The sequence below is a fragment of the Pteropus medius genome, unplaced genomic scaffold (assembly GCF_902729225.1).
Source record: "Pteropus medius unplaced genomic scaffold, Ma_sr-lr_union100, whole genome shotgun sequence".
In the NCBI taxonomy this organism is placed as follows: Eukaryota; Metazoa; Chordata; class Mammalia; order Chiroptera; family Pteropodidae; genus Pteropus; species Pteropus medius.
The window spans coordinates 3,852,646-3,868,497 of NW_024344436.1; the positions used below are offsets into that span (position 1 = coordinate 3,852,646).

Below are 15,852 nucleotides of genomic sequence, written 5' to 3' on the forward strand. Positions count from 1 at the left end.
TCTCTTTGCAGCTCCTTTCCTGCCCTTCCTCATCTCACTCACCCTGAGCCTTCTATGGCTCACATAGTTTAACTCCTCAGGTGTGACTCCTAGCCCCTCCCCATAAGAGGGGGCGCTCCTTTTCTAGGATTCACTTGTGTTTTCACAGGACCTAGCATGGTGCACACAGTAAGTGCCTCCCCCGCCCCTCAAATACTTGGCAACTGGATGAGAACTGTGGCTCGGCCCCATTTGCCCTGGCATAGAGTCGAGGTTTAAATCTCCATGGAGACAGAGGGATGGATTTCAGGTCAAATTAATACTTGGGCGAGGCGGGAGTTAGGTTCTCTCTAGTGGACTGGTTTAGTTTGCACCGTGTAGACAAAGATAGGATAACCCTGAGTTGGAGTCTGATATGAGCCTCCTTACAGAGGATGCTGCCCCTGCATGAAGCCTGGGTGTCATCAGGTGCAGGCAGTACCAGATGGCTTCCCAGGGACGTGGAAAGAACAGGCTGTGGCCCAAGTCCTTGAAACTGTTTTAGTTCTCTGGCTTGGTAGAAGCAGTCTCCCCCACTCCCCATCCCCAAAGAGAAAACTCACGTCTAGAAATGGAAGGCCAAGCAGGGAACATGCCCAGACCCAACAGAGCTGGATGGGGACACAGTATGGCATCTGAGGAGGGGGCAAGGGGGGATCCATTTGAATAAAAAAACATGTACTTTGCAACACAAGGCTGAATGATTAGCACATGGGGAAAACCATGAGCCAGCAGTTTTCAACAAAGCTGGCGGGTGGCTGGAATGTTGATCCCGAGGATCATGTTCCAGAGCGGAGACACCCCTCCCCAGGCCAGGCTGGCACTCAGTGCTGCTATTTCAGGCTGGGAGGATTAAGATCGAACCGTGATAAATGCGCACGCGCGTGTGCACACACACGCATACACACACCCCCTCACGTATGCACACACATGCACGCACTAGACACTCTTTTTCTCTCTCCTCTCCACACCGTCTCCTGTGCCCTGATCCGGAGGCCCGCCTCCCGCACTGAAAAGTCTCTTGGCAGCCCCAGGTCTCTCCTTGGGAAAGGCCCGTGCTAGCCACGGCTTACCTCAGTGAATCAGCGACGGGAGCCTGACCGGGGACATGGATGGGGACCGCTCGTGGCACATCCTACCCGCCTCTTCCTCCTCTACACACCGCAGACTTGGCACTGAGCCACACCCTTTATCTCTCGATCGCCACGCCTCCTCCGAGCTCTTGCCTCTGACTTTCTTCACCTCGCTTCCCGTCCCCAGCCTGAGTCTCTTCCCTGTGTCGCTCTTTTCCTCAAACCTCCGCCTTTGTCTATCTCCCTCCCGCGCGAGACACTTGACGTCCGTCTTTCTGTCCCTTTCCCCTTCTTCTATTTCTCCTCCCTCCTCTAGCTTCTTCTTGCTTCTCTGTCTCCATCTCCATCTTTCTCATTATATTACTTCTTTTGACAGATATTTACTGGCCATCTCTCGTGCGCCAGGCCCTGTGGTAGCCGTCATCGGGCGTGGGTTATAACAACAATACTATCCTGTCTCTACTCGAATAACGTTTGTTATCTAGGAGAAGAAAATGAGGCTTACACAAGTGACTATAATATAAAGTCACATGTGACATGTACCCTATAAAGGGCCCAGCGTGCTACAGCTGCTGGTTGCGAAAAAGAAAACTCCATTCTGGATGGGGTGTCGGGGAGCGCTCCACTGGGACAGCAGCCCTGCTACTGCCCTTGGGGAAGAGGCTCAGTTTGCTCCTGCAGAGATGTGCAGGCCTCGCCCCGAGAGATGCACATGGAAGGACGGTGACTCGGGAAGGACTTAAATGTCACAGGGAAGGTTGTGGAAACTCTGGGGGTCAATCAGAGTTTTTGAGCAGGAGAACGATATGAACAGAGGGCCAGGAAGATAAATACAGCAGCAGAAGCTTAAGAGGTATGTGTGTGTGTGTGAGAGAGCATATGTGTGTTTGCCCATGCATGTGTATACGTGTGTGCACGTGTGCACGTGTGAGTGTGCGATCGTGTGTAGGAGGGCTGAGGACAGCCAGAGCGGACCAGGAGTGGGTTAGGAAGCCCTGACAGTGGCCTGTGTATAATTACCTTATTTACTCACTGAAGCCTGAACTAAGTAGGTGGTAGCAGTCAGAGGAAATGAAAAGACAAGTTTGAGAAATACCTCGCTGAGTGTCTTTTCCTTTCTTTCCTAGTGTCTTTGTTTTTGTCCGATTGTCTGATTTCTTTCTAAGTGGATCAGAGGCTTTCTGCAGCGGCCACCTCAGGGCCAGCTCCACGGTCAGGCAGAGATCTGACGCGGGGAGTGATAGTAATCAAAGTTCTTTCCTCTTTCCTCGGAGCTGAGAAGCCCTGAATGCTGTGCTCCCAGGAGGACTGACTTCTGTAGGCAGCATCTCTGAGACCTTGCTCACCCAGAGCCCGTGTTTGCTTCTCTGCCAGCCCTGCATCTCCAGCGACCCTGCTGGTGCAGCCTCATTCGTCAGCCTCGGGACCCCAACCCTGAGACCCCAACCCCGTGGCTGCGAAGGCCTCTGACCCTGCTCTCTTTTCCCACTATTCTGGTACACCCCCGACACCAGAGCTCGGGGTAGAGTTGGAGGGCCCAGGAGGGGAAATGCAGAGCCTCTCCAAGGACCTGATTATTTCCAAAGACTGGTGCTAATTTTCTGATATGATCCTCACATCTCTGTGAGACACTAAACCCTCATTACTTTTCCTGACCGATGCATTCTAATTAGATCAACACTTAAAAAAAATTCACAATAGCCACAGGATGGCTTTCCATCTCATTAACTCCTCACTTATTATTTTCATGAAAATTACTGATAAAAATGTGCATCTCCATTTGGTGAGGCCTCACAGCCTCCTCGGCGCCTATCTTGCATCTCTCCCGTCACCGGGGCTGCGCAGCGTCGCCATGGTAACCCACAATAATAGAAACTAATAAATTACAAACGAGATGCTCGTTGAGCAATTATTGTCCTCTTTTATGCAAGTTTCTTGCTAATTTTGATCATAAGGGAAAGTACAATAAGACTCTGAAGGAATGAGTCTATTTCAAGAGAATATTAGCAAGCAGAAGCCTGGGCGGCTGTTTTCAGATCTGTAATAAAGTGATTTGGTGATTTCAAGCAATGGGAAGAGGAAATAAACTTCTTGTCTCGTGTCCCATGCAGTACTCACTATCAAGTACCACCAAGATCTCACTAGGGTGGGTTCGATTGATACTTGTTGTCAAAATGTGCAAGGCATGGCTGGCCTTCTGGAGGTCACCATGTCCCTTCCCCTGCCTCTACCAACTTAGAGAGATAGATTGTACGTGTCGATACTTAAAACTGAGAGATACAAATGGCACCCCCTTTCTTAGGCACTCTTTCCAGCATCTCTTGCCGATCATCCTTACAAAAGTTCACCCACATCGCCAAGCCTGATTGTCCCATGAGAAGAGGCTACTCTAAACCTCCTCGTGACATTCCATGTGTCTGTCCTGGACTCTGGAACTCAGTGGGAAAGGAAGAAAGTGGGGACTCTATGGAGTACATAGACACCAGTGAGTTGGAGGGAAAGGTATCGCCAGACAGCTTTCTTAGCTTGTAGGTTCTGGGAAAATAATCTTCCCTAGAGAGAAGAGCCCATTCTCAGCCAGAGCACATAGCCACTGTTTCCCCATTCCCCAGTTTCCGAGATGAAGGTGGTAGGTGACTTGTGAGAGGGTGACTTCAGGTGACATTTGTAGTGGGAGGTGGATGTGCCAAGGTACGGTGAACAACTAGACAACGATCAGGGAGAAGCAGCCCCTTGGGGGACTGTCTTCATCTATTGGGTGGGCAGGATTCAGGAAAGGACCACTTTTCCCAAGCCTTCTCAGGAACCCAGGGAACTCAGCAAGCCTTCCTGAGAAGTCGATGGGGCTGGGATGTCTGGGTCCATTACCAGCTCCATCCCTGCCTCATCCTCCAAGAAAGCTTTTCATCTCTTTAACTCTCGTGCTCATTTCTTAGGATATCTTGAGCCAGGAAGCCAGGAATCACTTTGGACATTGTCCCCCTCAGATCCGGTCATCTTCTAGGGAATACTAATGCCCTGTCGCGGTGGGCTCTGGTCGAAAAGGGGCTGTGGTGCCTGACGAATAGGAGGAGTGGATCAGAGGAGGGCCCGTACGGCAAAAGGATCCAGTGAGTCTAATCCACTTTCCTAGGTCACGGGGGAATCTTCAGACATTCCTATATCTGGCTTAGGACATTGGACCCAGCCTTGTGTGTTACCTGTGAGTGAAGGTTTATGGAGGGCTGGTTGGGGGAGTAGGGCCCTCCAAGGTCATTCCTGAGCAGGTTATCACTGTGCATCTTTGTTTTGAGGCAGGTGATGTAACGGTTACAAAAGTCCTTGCAGAGTTCATTGACTTTCTCCAACTCCAGCAGGTGGATTCTCAGGACCTGGATTGCCTTCACCATCTGCGGAGAGGGAGGAGAGGTGAGCTCATGTTTTCATATCGCGTTTCCCTTGCTGCCTTGACTCCCCCGGCCCCAACCAAGCCCCAAGCAAACCAGGGGAGAGGAGCCCATCCCCTGTCCCAGGTATATGCTTTCTCATCCACATAATTTAAATTCTCGTTATTTATCTGCTGAGGGTTCACTCGCCTTGAGCCCACTGTTATCACAGCTGTTCTCAAGGCAGTTGTGGTATTCTGAGAACAGCACTGGCCTTAGAGCTAGGAAGAAGAGTCTCAAGATCCTGCCATTTATGACCTGCGTGGCCTTGGGCAATTGCTTAAGCTCTCTGCACCTTATTGTCTGACAAATGGAGATGATGATGCCCTCCCTAACGACCCTATGGGTTTATTGACAGGATCATAGGAAACTGCAAAGTGTAAAGCACTAAATAAGCACGAGGAAGATTGAGATTAGAGTTCCTTGCGCGTGCCTCGAGAGGTCAGGGACTGTCTATTCTTAAAAACCTATGCTGAGTGCATCCCATGATAGAGGTCACCTTGTAGATGCTCCACTGATCTTTGCTAACTGACCGAATCACCCAGCACGAATTTGCTGGGTGCTCAAACACCTAACTGTGGTGGCCTTTACTGTGACTTTTGAGATGTTGTACGAGTGCCTACTACCTCTTCAAATGGACATTCCTAACCTTTTCAGAGCAAGAAGTTATTTCTCAGTTGAAGTTTTTCTCTTTATCATTGTTATCATTATAAAGAGAAAGTGCTGTGGGAGGTATGGAAAATAGAGGATGAAAAAAAATACTACCCTTGATCTAATCACCCTAAAAGAATGAGTGTGTTTTGCCTTTTCCACATGCATATGTTTTAACACAGTTTCTATCACCTCGTGTGGACAAATTTGTTTCCTGTTTTTGCCCTTACTAGATGTATTTTTCTAATTGGCAAAATGTTTTTCTTTATTCTCCCTTCTAGATTGTGAGCTTCTAGAAGGTGGGGATGGTGTCTAATTTGCTCACCATGTTATCCCCAGCACCAATGCATACAAATACTGAGTAAATATTTACAGAATGGCTGAAAGTTATTGAGTAAATATATTTTTAATTGTTGCAAATCATTCCATGTGTGTGCCATACTTAACCAATTCCCTATTATGTGCCCCATGTAACCAATCCCCTATTTAGATTACTTCTAATATTTCGATTTTGTAAAAATTGTTACAGTGACTATTTTCCAAACTTATAGCTTCTATTCATGTTCTGCATTATTTCTGTAGGATGAATTCCCAGAAGTGACAGAAAAAAAGCTATGGACATTCTTTAGGCTCACGATAAATATTGCCAAATTTCTTTTCAAAAAAGCGTTGTTCAAATAATGTTGGAGCTATCGGACGTCCACAAGCAAAAAAGAGAACGTTGATGTAAATCTCACATCTTATACAAAAATTAATCCAAGTGAATAAAAGACCTAAAAGTGAGTTATTAAACTATAAAACTTTTAGAAAAAAACACAGAAGAAAATCATCAGACCGAGGACTAGGCAATGAGATCTTAAACTTGACACCAAAAGCATGACCCAGAAAAGAAAAACTTGATGAATTGGACCTCATCAAAATTAAAATATTTGTTCTTCAAAAAGACCCTGTGAAGAAGATGAAAGGACAAACAGACTGGGAGAAAATATTTACACACCACATATCTGACAAAGGACATATCTGGAATATATAAAGAGCTTGCAAAACTAAACAGTAAAATACCAGACAATCCAATTAGAACATGGGCAAAAGACAACATCAGACATTTCACTGAAGAGGATATACAGATGGCAAATAAGCACATGAAAAGATGTTCAATGCCATTAACCATCAGGGAAATGCAAATTAAAACCACAATGAGGTATCACTACACACCTATCAGAGTGGTTAAAATAGAAAAATAGTGATAACACCAAACGCTGGTGAGGAACTGGACGCTGGATCACTCACACATTGCCGGTGGGTATGTAAAATGGTACAGCCCCCCTGGAAAACAGCATAACAATTTCTAACAAAACTAAGTATATGCTTACCATACGACCAAGAAATTGCACTCTTGAGCATTTATCCCAGGGAAATAAAAATGTATATTTACATAAAAACCTGTATATGAATGTTCAAAGCAGCCTTAATTCTAATAGCCCAAAACTGGAAACAACCATAATATAATTCAGCAGGTGAATGGATAAAGGCATGTGGTACATCCATATCATGGACTAGTACTCAGGAACAAGAAAGAACAAACCACTGAAACGTTCAACAACTTGGGTAGATTTCAAGGGAATTATGCTGAGAAAGAAAAATCATTCTCAAAAGGTTACATACGGCACGATGCCATTTATATAACATTCTTGAAATGACAAAATTACAGAGATGGAGAACAGGTTGATGGTTGCCAGGTGGTGGGGGGGTGAACCATTCTGTATCTTGACTATATGTGCGTGAATTTACATGTAATAAAATTGCACATAACTACACACACACACACACACACACACACACACACACACGCACGCACGTAAAACTGGTGATACCTGGGGAAACAAAGATGAGAATCTCTCCCAGAGAATTTCGACTTCGGGTGTGAGTAGAGCAGCGTGGCTGGAAGCCAGTGCCACGGCCCTCACTGAGCTTCATGGCATTTTAAGTGGGGAGCGACTGAGGAGTTCCTGGGTTGGCATTTGGATTGTCTGACAGGCGGAGACTGTACTCAACTAATTAAGGGCTCTTGGAGTACTCAATTAGGCTGTCACTCAAAGACGGAAACCAATAATTTTGTGTCTTCATGAAGGGCTCAATCACAGGGTCTCGTCCTAAGGGAGCGCTCCCTCCATGAGGCCGAGACTAATGGAGACTGTGCTGTCCCAGGCTCTGGGGAGAATAGTGACTTTAGCATGGATTATCTGGACCGAAAAATGGAGTTAGGTACTGAATAAATATTTGCTCTTGCCTACATTTTCTACTTGACTTTGGCCACGGAGATCTTGGTTTATGTCTCTCAGAGTAATTAGCACAGTAAAGGTATTTAACAGATACTCATCGACCGATAACAACAGCAACATATTTTTTATACTACTATGTCTTAGGCCCATGGCATGTCTTGTCTTATTTCCTCCATAGCCACCTCTGCAGGTGCTTACGTTATCGTCCACACTTTACGGCTGGAGTAAATGAAGCCCAGAGATATGGTTTTACTTGCTTCAAGTCACACAACTGGTAAGCGAAAGAAATAGGGTATGAAGCCAGGTTGCCTGTGTTGCTCGGTCCTCAATATGGGCTCTCAGGATTTATGTAGGTAGAGAAAATGGCAGTTTAAGGGTACGTGGTTTAGGGAGAAAGTGGCTCAGTGACATAAATTATAGGGTTTCTAGGAAAACCAAACAACTTTGGGGACGTTAAAATTTCCAGAGCACTTCTTGGTAATCTTCTCTCTTTTCGCTGCTCAAATTTCTCCTCTCTCACTCCTGGCCTAGCCCCCAGGAGCCAGAATACCTCACCAGTATAGGTGTCGGCTTCCTTGTGCGTGAAAAAGAGAGGGTTGGACTGTCAGGCGCCGTCTGTTTGCTGATTCTCTGAACATTACCAGGACTTCTGCTCTCAGTTCACTGACAGTGCTATACGGGCCCGTGAGATGATCTGGGCCACATTCTAGGTGAGTGGAAGGTCCAAGCTCTTAAGAAATGAGGCTTTCCCAGTCAGAACCTTATAGCCTCAGACCACCTGATTGAGTTCTCCTGTGAATTTATCAAATTCTCTCCTGCCTTAATAGAAAGTGCTTACTCAGCCTTCTGTATACACCAGGAACATTTAGTGCCTCCATAAACTCAACCTCCCTCGATTTCATGTTATCCGTTCAACATAAATACTGTCTCACTAGATGCCATACACTGGACAAGACATCTGACTTGACTAAATTGTCCAATGAGCTTTGTCTTCTCCAGACAAAAGAATCCTAATTCCTTAAACCTTTCTTTTCCCCGCCTTTCTTCCCTCTCTTCCTTTCTTCTTTCCTTTTGTTTCTTCCCTCCTTCTTTCTCTGAGCTTTCCTTTACTGGACTATCTTTCATTTTTAATCAACATCTTATTCACTCATTTATTTTTAAATCTTTTTGTGAAGTAATACATACACATTCACACACGCAGAAAAGTACACATATCTATTCATTTATTTTTAAAAACATAGCCAATAAGGACTTATTATTAAAAAAAAAAAAAGAATCAGAAAATACAAATGAGTAAAACAAAATAAAAAGTAAAATCTACCCAGTTAGTTTTGCTCAAATGAAATACACGCACACTGTGCTTGAACCGGGCCTGGTGCACTGTGGCCAAAAATGGAGCTACCTTTTGGTCTAATAAAGCGCAGTCGAAGGATTACTTTTTTATGGGATAATAGACTTGGTTTAAAGATTTAAGAAGGTAGAGTAAATCATAATGGTATTCTGAGGAAATGAATATGTAGGACTTATTCAATATTAGAGAAAAAGATGGGCAACGCCATTAATGTGGGGTGGCTGTCTGGCAGAGCAGAAAGCCTGTGGGGTTTATTGTCAGACAGCCTGGATCTGAGTCCAAGCCTACTGTTTACAGATTGGGTGATACTGGGCCAATGCCATGACTTCTCTGAGCCTCAGCTTCCTCATTTGGAAAACGGAGATATGATCATCCCTAATTCCCAAGATCTGGGAGGGGCTAAGGGAGATAATAATATGAAAGTGCTTTATAAACCACAGGGAATCAAATGCATACACGTTTTTAACCTCTTAATAATTTCTATATCCTGTTGTCTCTTCGATTGCTATTCCATATTCAGCTAGTGGGAAAATAATCATTCCCAGTGTTTTCTTCTATATTTATGTTTCGTGAATCATCCTCTGTCCCATGTATTTGCAATTTGGGGTTTTTTGCCTCTAAATCAGAATAAATCTCTGATTTAGTAAACTATTTTCCGAAGTGATCAATGTCATATAAAAAGTTATTCCAAACCTTCAAGAGCAATAACAGTTGCATGTAATTTAACATCATCAGCAAATGTGATAAATGTGTCTTTTAATTCCTTTCCCCAAGTTTTGCTTCATCTTTTAGCTTCTCTCCCTCCCTTCTCTTTCAAAATAAAGTCCTTGTTTTCAAAGAAGCAAAACAAGCTGCAACCTTACATTTTTGTCTCATAACTGTGCACTAGCCTCACAGGTCCCAGGAAAGTACACAGGACTGGGGCTCCTTGTTTTCCATGAAGCCACACGGTGTGATGTTCCGAATCGATTATTTTCTGCCTGGGAATTCTGGACAAGTGTTTTAACTTTCTGTAAAATTTAGGATGATGATAATGCCTACACTGTAGAGCCGTTGTAAAAATTGAATGAGATAACGTATGCAAATGTTCTGGACACAGAGTAGCTATTTGATAAATGCCACTTCTTTATGCCAGTGTGCCCCTCCCTCTGCCATGAAGGTTCTCTCTAAAAAAGTGGCCTCTCTTGCAGAAAGTGGCCTCTTCATTTGATAGTAATAAATCTTGCCTTTGAAAACAATTACATACAGAGCACTTTTCAAGTTGCAAAACGCTTTTCTCTCCATTATCTCATTTGAGTCTCATAACCGCGGGACACATCTCTCCCGGAGATGAGGATATTGAGGCTCAGAGATTAGGGACCTGGCTAAATTGCAAGCAGCAGTTTAGGGAAGTGCTCGTGCCTTGCAGGGTAGATTCTTTCTACCCTCTTCCTCTCCTCCTTCTTTTGCGAGTTGGGAAGCTGGAACTAGTCTTCCTCACTTACGGGAGAAAGAGTTTATAAACACACATTCCTTAATGTGCTCTGATACTTCCTGGGGGTCATTAGGGGAGCCGATGCTAAAATCTAATCAGGAATATTTCCAGACCAGACCAGCTCTGCCTGACAGGTTGGGAGGGCAGGGTCACTGGAACAAGGAAAGGTGAAGACCGGGGACTGAGAACCGCCAAATGATGGAGGGATAGAAGGAACATTTACGGATGCCATTATGCACGACAAGTTAAATCACTTTGAAGTCAATAATTTGGCACTTCCACTCCAATATCCTCAGAATTTGGAGAAGCAGTGTGGTTCAGAGAAAAGACGTGGGCTTTGGGAGTTAGACCCATTTAGTGCAAATCCCAGCTCTGTAACTTACTGGCTTTGGGTTCTTAGGCCTTGAGTTTCTTCTCTGTAAAATGAGGATGGTCAAAACTACGTGTCATGGCAGAAACAAAGAGCAGAGCGGGTGCTTGAGAACCACGGGTTTCAGAGGCTGAGTCCTGGGTTTTCCATCTGCTGGGAGACCCTGAACAATTTACATAATCTTTCTGCACTTTACTTTTCTCCTCTGTAAAATGGGATGATAATAGTGACTCCTTCGGAGTCGTACTGAGGATTAAATGAGAGGCGACTAGAAAAGAATGAAAAAGACCTGGTACATAGAAAGCGCTAGGAAAAAAATTAGCTACAGAGCAGAGTAACTGTGAAGAGTGTGGGTGCCTGTGCTCGAGAACTGTATGTGACTCTCGCTTCTGGCGGGTGCTGGCTGTGTGATCTCCAGCTAGCGATGTCATCTCGTGTCTCAATCTCTTCATCTTAAAATGGGACTTTTGGGTTTGAAAAAAGGTTTAAATAAGAAAATATATGTAAAGTGTTTAGAAGAGCACCTGGCACATAATAAGTGCTCTATAAATGCTAGTTGTTGCTAGCTTAGATTATTCTTATTTCCTTTTCCTTTCTCGGCGTCTGTAGAATTTTTTGCTCCTACGTGGACAGAGGACGTCTGCATTGAAGGCTGAAGTGAGTGACTCTGAGTGGGGCTGGCCGAGGTCTTTGTGGGCCCAGAGCTCTGGCATAGCTATTCTTCACAGCCTTAGGCCTCTGGCCTTGCCTCTTCAGAGTGGGCTCGGGGGCCTGCGGGGGCCCCATTTTGGAGCTGGCTTTGCGGTCAGGCAGCCATAATCTGTCCCTCGAGCCACACCAGAGTCTCATTAAAACGTGCCCCATAAATGTTAAAAAATTTACACATAAAAAATTTCCATGCATGAAACTGAAACCGTAGGTTTTACAGCCTCAGTTTGAAATCTTGCATAATATATAAAACCTCGGCCCTGCACTGGGGGCCCATAAATCAGATTTTATAAAACAAAAAGCTTTTACCTTTCAAAGGGGTTTGGGGAACTTGCAAATTTTACAAACTTTACCAACTGCCAGTCAGAGGCTGCTGGGCCCAAGCAGGGGATCGGTGGGCCAGGTGAGAAAGAAGCCTGGAACCGGAGTGGAGGGTACCCCAGAGGAGGTACCGAGGGGCATTCCAGCTTAGCCACCGAGAGCTGGAAATGAGGGGTAGAGGAGGTCAGAGTACGGGGGCCAGGGCAGAGGTGGTGGAGGTACTCTTTATGAAGGAGGGCTTTACTGCTCCCAGGGAGAAGAGAGGCAGGCGGCATAGTGGAGGGAGCACCGTATTGGGAGCCTGCAGACCTGGTTCTCCTCCTGAAGTAATTTCCCTTCTCCGGACTTCGGCGTCCCCATCTATGAAATAGACTTGCTTCTCTCTACGGTAGTGTTCCCCCACTCCACCCTCCCCACCCCCACCCCACACTGTGGGAGCAGCTGGCTAACTGAGAAAGAAAGGTCCCTCAGAAACTACAGTCTGGGAACCTCTCTGATCTTTGGGCAGCTCTGGGAGAGCTCAGTTTGCTGTTCCCATGGGAACCTGTCTGGGAGACTGTTGGGAGCCGGGGAAGGTATGACATGCAATTTGCTTGGAGGAGGAAGAGATCGGCTGGAGCTGGGAGGATTCATGTCCAGTGGTGGGCTTGGTGGGGCTGGGGAGAAAGCAGGGTCAGAGCTTGAGAGCCCAGGGTGGGACAAATTTGGGGAGACCTCAGTGTCCTCCTGACAATCCCATCTGTGAAAGTCAATATTCAAGGGCAAAGGAAAGCTGCCCTGACACACATATATATAAAAAATAAATCTCTCAATTATCTCAGCTCATTTGCTTGGGGTCTCTCATTTTATGTCCCTGCTCCGCCACGCAGTATATCTGTCCGGATAAAGAGTTACAGTCCGTTGAGCTACGTGTGCGGGGTTGTAAAAAATACAGATGCCAGATTAACTGGCTGTGGCACTCGGCAGCTGATTGAGCTGATAATGACGCGATCTGACCTTTTTCTAATTTCTAATTACGTGCATCTCGGCTGTGCTGGCTACATGCTTCTTGTTCTAATGATGGCTCCTGTGGTTGGCCTCTTCATCTCCCCCCTCCCAACACGGGACTGTCAGAGGGGCAGCGAAGGGCACTGCTTGGCTCCCCAAGTAAAGTTTTAGGGGCCCAGCCACAGTCTTCATGGCCAGGAGGTGAGGCTAGGGAGCTGGAATACCTTGCCTTAGCGATGCTGCATTTGAAATTAATATTCTGGGTGACATGCATTCTTAAAGGCCATTTAGTTCCACGAGCCATCTCACTAATGTTTTTATTACAGTCACTTGAGACAGGTGTAGTAGATCTACAGATGAGGAAACCGAGCTTCAGAGGGGTGAAGACATCAAAGTCACAGAGACGGCACGCAGTGAAGCCAGCCCCAAGTCTTTCATGCTCCTTCAGCCGTCCCCATTAAAATAATTGACTAATCAACCAGTCATGACTGTGGCTAACTCATCTAGGTAAGCCAGGTCCATGTCAGTGGATGGGATGTCCAAAGAGTGCTCCACCGGCTGGACCCCTCCCAGTCCCGTCACCTGAGACAGAAGACCAGGGAATGCCAGAAGGTGGGGGACGCTGTGACAGTTCCTACAATACCCACATCCTTAGGTCAGGCTCGGCGCTTAGCAGACACTTAACTAAGGTTTGTTGGATTGAATCAGGAAATCTGATTCTTTGAGTGAACAGACTCAGAGAGACCCAGGTAGTGTTGGCAAAGGGAGAACACGGAGTTGAACACTTTTTGGCATTTTCCAGGCTGTACTAGAATAGGAGGCTGTCCTTGGTGGGTCTTCCATAGTTCACCTGGCGGGTGGTGGTGGGAAAGGTGTGTGAGGTTTATTTTCCCAGGACTCCTACCTCTGAGGAAGGTTTAAATTCTTTCACATTACTCAGTCTGGTTTTAAGTATTTCCTATCAATTCAGGCCTCAGTTTTTTTGTGTGTCAAGTCAAGAGGTAGGGCTCTGACACCTCAGGGCCATTACAGCTCCCACAGAAATGTTGGCCTCATCTCCTGGCTCCTGTGGGTGTAGGTGCTAAAGACCTGCTTCAAGGCTGCAATGCCAAGGTCCTGGTCAGTTGAACAGCAGGGCGGGGCCAGACCAGCCAGCAATTACCGTCTGACCGCCTGGGGACCTGCACAACGAGAGCTCTCCCGGGGGCCTGGGAGACTGTGGTTGGGGTTTCTGGGAAGTGTGGCTGCTCCATCCAGCCAGGACAGAGATGAACAGAGGTGGGTCTGGGGCTCTGAGACATCTGCACTAACACTCCTGATGGGCCAGTGCTGTCCTCCGGCAAAGGTCTGCTTCCTCTCTAAATGTCACCCCATCATGACACTTCACATATTTCCAGGCCAGGGTGGGCTCTCCTGGCAGGTCTCTGGACTCCATAAATATCATATTCAACTCTTGAGAGAAGCAGTGGGTGGATAATTCACAGCACAGAATAACATCTAAGTCATTGAAATTTGTTCTGTGGGTGCACTCTGTGTGCGTGTGTACATTTTCTTTCTTTCTTTTTGGAGACACATTTGCTTTTCTGTTTCCCTTTTGGGAGCAGGTACCGGCTAACGTCTGGATGCAAGCGGTCAGCATTGTGATAATCAATTTGGGGAGGAGAGTTTTGCAGAATTTCCAAATTATCATGCATAATCTGGGTAATCCATCCACAGAAAAAAATCAAGAATCGTGGCTAAAAATTTCGGGACGACCATTGATCATGATGAATGAACAGAGAGCAGCCTCTCCATTGCTCTCTCTCTCAGCAGAATTCCCAGGGCTGGATGAGAATTTCAGGAGCCATCTAATCTGGGGATTACCAAACCTTGATGATTGCAATTGCCCGGGAAACTTTTAAACGTGTAGACTCACAGCCCCATCAGACTTACCGAATCACAATTTCCAGGTGGTGGAGCCCAGGAATATGTATTCTTTTAAAAAGCTTTAGTGATGATCTGCACGGCAAACTAGGTTTGGGAGCCTGATCTACTGTGTCCCGCTAAATGGACGGGACATCTGCTGGCCTCCTTCTCGGCGTGACTGTGTCTCCAGGTCTTTTTATCTACTGATGCATGTGAATACGCCGATGGCCTCATCCTCCTCACCATAGCACACCAGCCATCGGCTCCTCTCTGAGCAGCCTGACAGATTTACTAACACTCCAGGACTGCAGCCCTCAGAACCGCTATCACAGACATGTTGGGCGCTATGACCCTCCTTTCCTCCTATCTGCACCGTAAGAAGTGGAGCCCCAGTGTGCTGAGGAGGGGAGAGCTTCGGCAGCGTAACCTGTGCACGCAGCTCTAGGTTTAAGGAGCTTAAAATGGTTCTCAGCTGCTAGAAGGTGCATCTGGTGCCTGCCCCGCAGTGGCCACAGAACATTTTGTTCAACGAACGTATCATTTCTAGGGCATTTGGAAGCGATCAGAGGGGAGGAAGACCCTAGCCGGGGTGGGGGTTGGAGGGTCTTTACCAGATTGTCCAGTTCTGGGTCATCGCTGAAGAAGGGTTTGTGCTCCTGCTCCTGCTGGTGGACAAAGTTCTCGATGTCCACATCAAAGCTGGCGGAGGTGATGCATTCAGAGCCCTGGGTGGCCTGTTCACATTTCTCAAACAGCAGCGTCAGGAGCGGGAAAAGAGGGTGCCTGTGGGGACATCAAGAGCTCACACATGTGCGCACAGAGACCGGCTGCTTGCTGGGCTCAGAAGCCACCAGGGTCCCTTTCCCACATTCCTGTCTCTTCTTCTCCCAAGGTCCCACTCCTTCAAAATGTCCCCAATCCCCACAGTCAGCCTAGATGGCAGGCAGCATGTCATGCCCTGGCATGGAGGATCTAAGTCTCCCATTCCTGGGGCCTCCGAGGACTTCTGTTCTTCCCCACAGGGTCATATTAGCTGCATGGATATTTGATTAGTGACAGGTGTAACACTTCAGAGAAGTAGGTGTCCATTTTGGGTTCAAGGTCAACCCAGGAAGGAAATGTGGGAAATATCCAGAGAAGTCCTGGATATGAATATTAATGGTTGGTCACAGACCCATTCTTGGCTGTCTGGAGCCAGCTCAGGGGCAGCGCCTGTGTATCTGTGAGTGTATACAGGGGATGTGTGTGAGCCTGAATTCTCATCCACACGTGGTGAACAGGTGTCTC

General features: G+C 46.6%; 1 protein-coding gene across 4 annotated transcripts in view; it reads right to left on the reverse strand.

Annotated features, from left to right (window-relative positions):
* The window catches only part of PKNOX2 (PBX/knotted 1 homeobox 2), a 243,932-nt gene that overhangs the window by 27,510 nt on the left and 200,570 nt on the right, over positions 1-15,852 (reverse strand). For all 4 annotated transcript variants that reach the window (XR_005654942.1, XM_039872788.1, XM_039872786.1 and 1 more), the window contains 2 exons: positions 15,177-15,348; positions 4,292-4,480 (listed from right to left, as the gene is read on the reverse strand). Coding sequence is in view for 3 of the 4 variants with exons in the window: in XM_039872788.1 (XP_039728722.1) it covers positions 4,292-4,480; positions 15,177-15,348 (361 nt within the window). In the remaining variant the exon portion in view is untranslated. The remainder of the gene's footprint in view (positions 1-4,291; positions 4,481-15,176; positions 15,349-15,852) is intronic.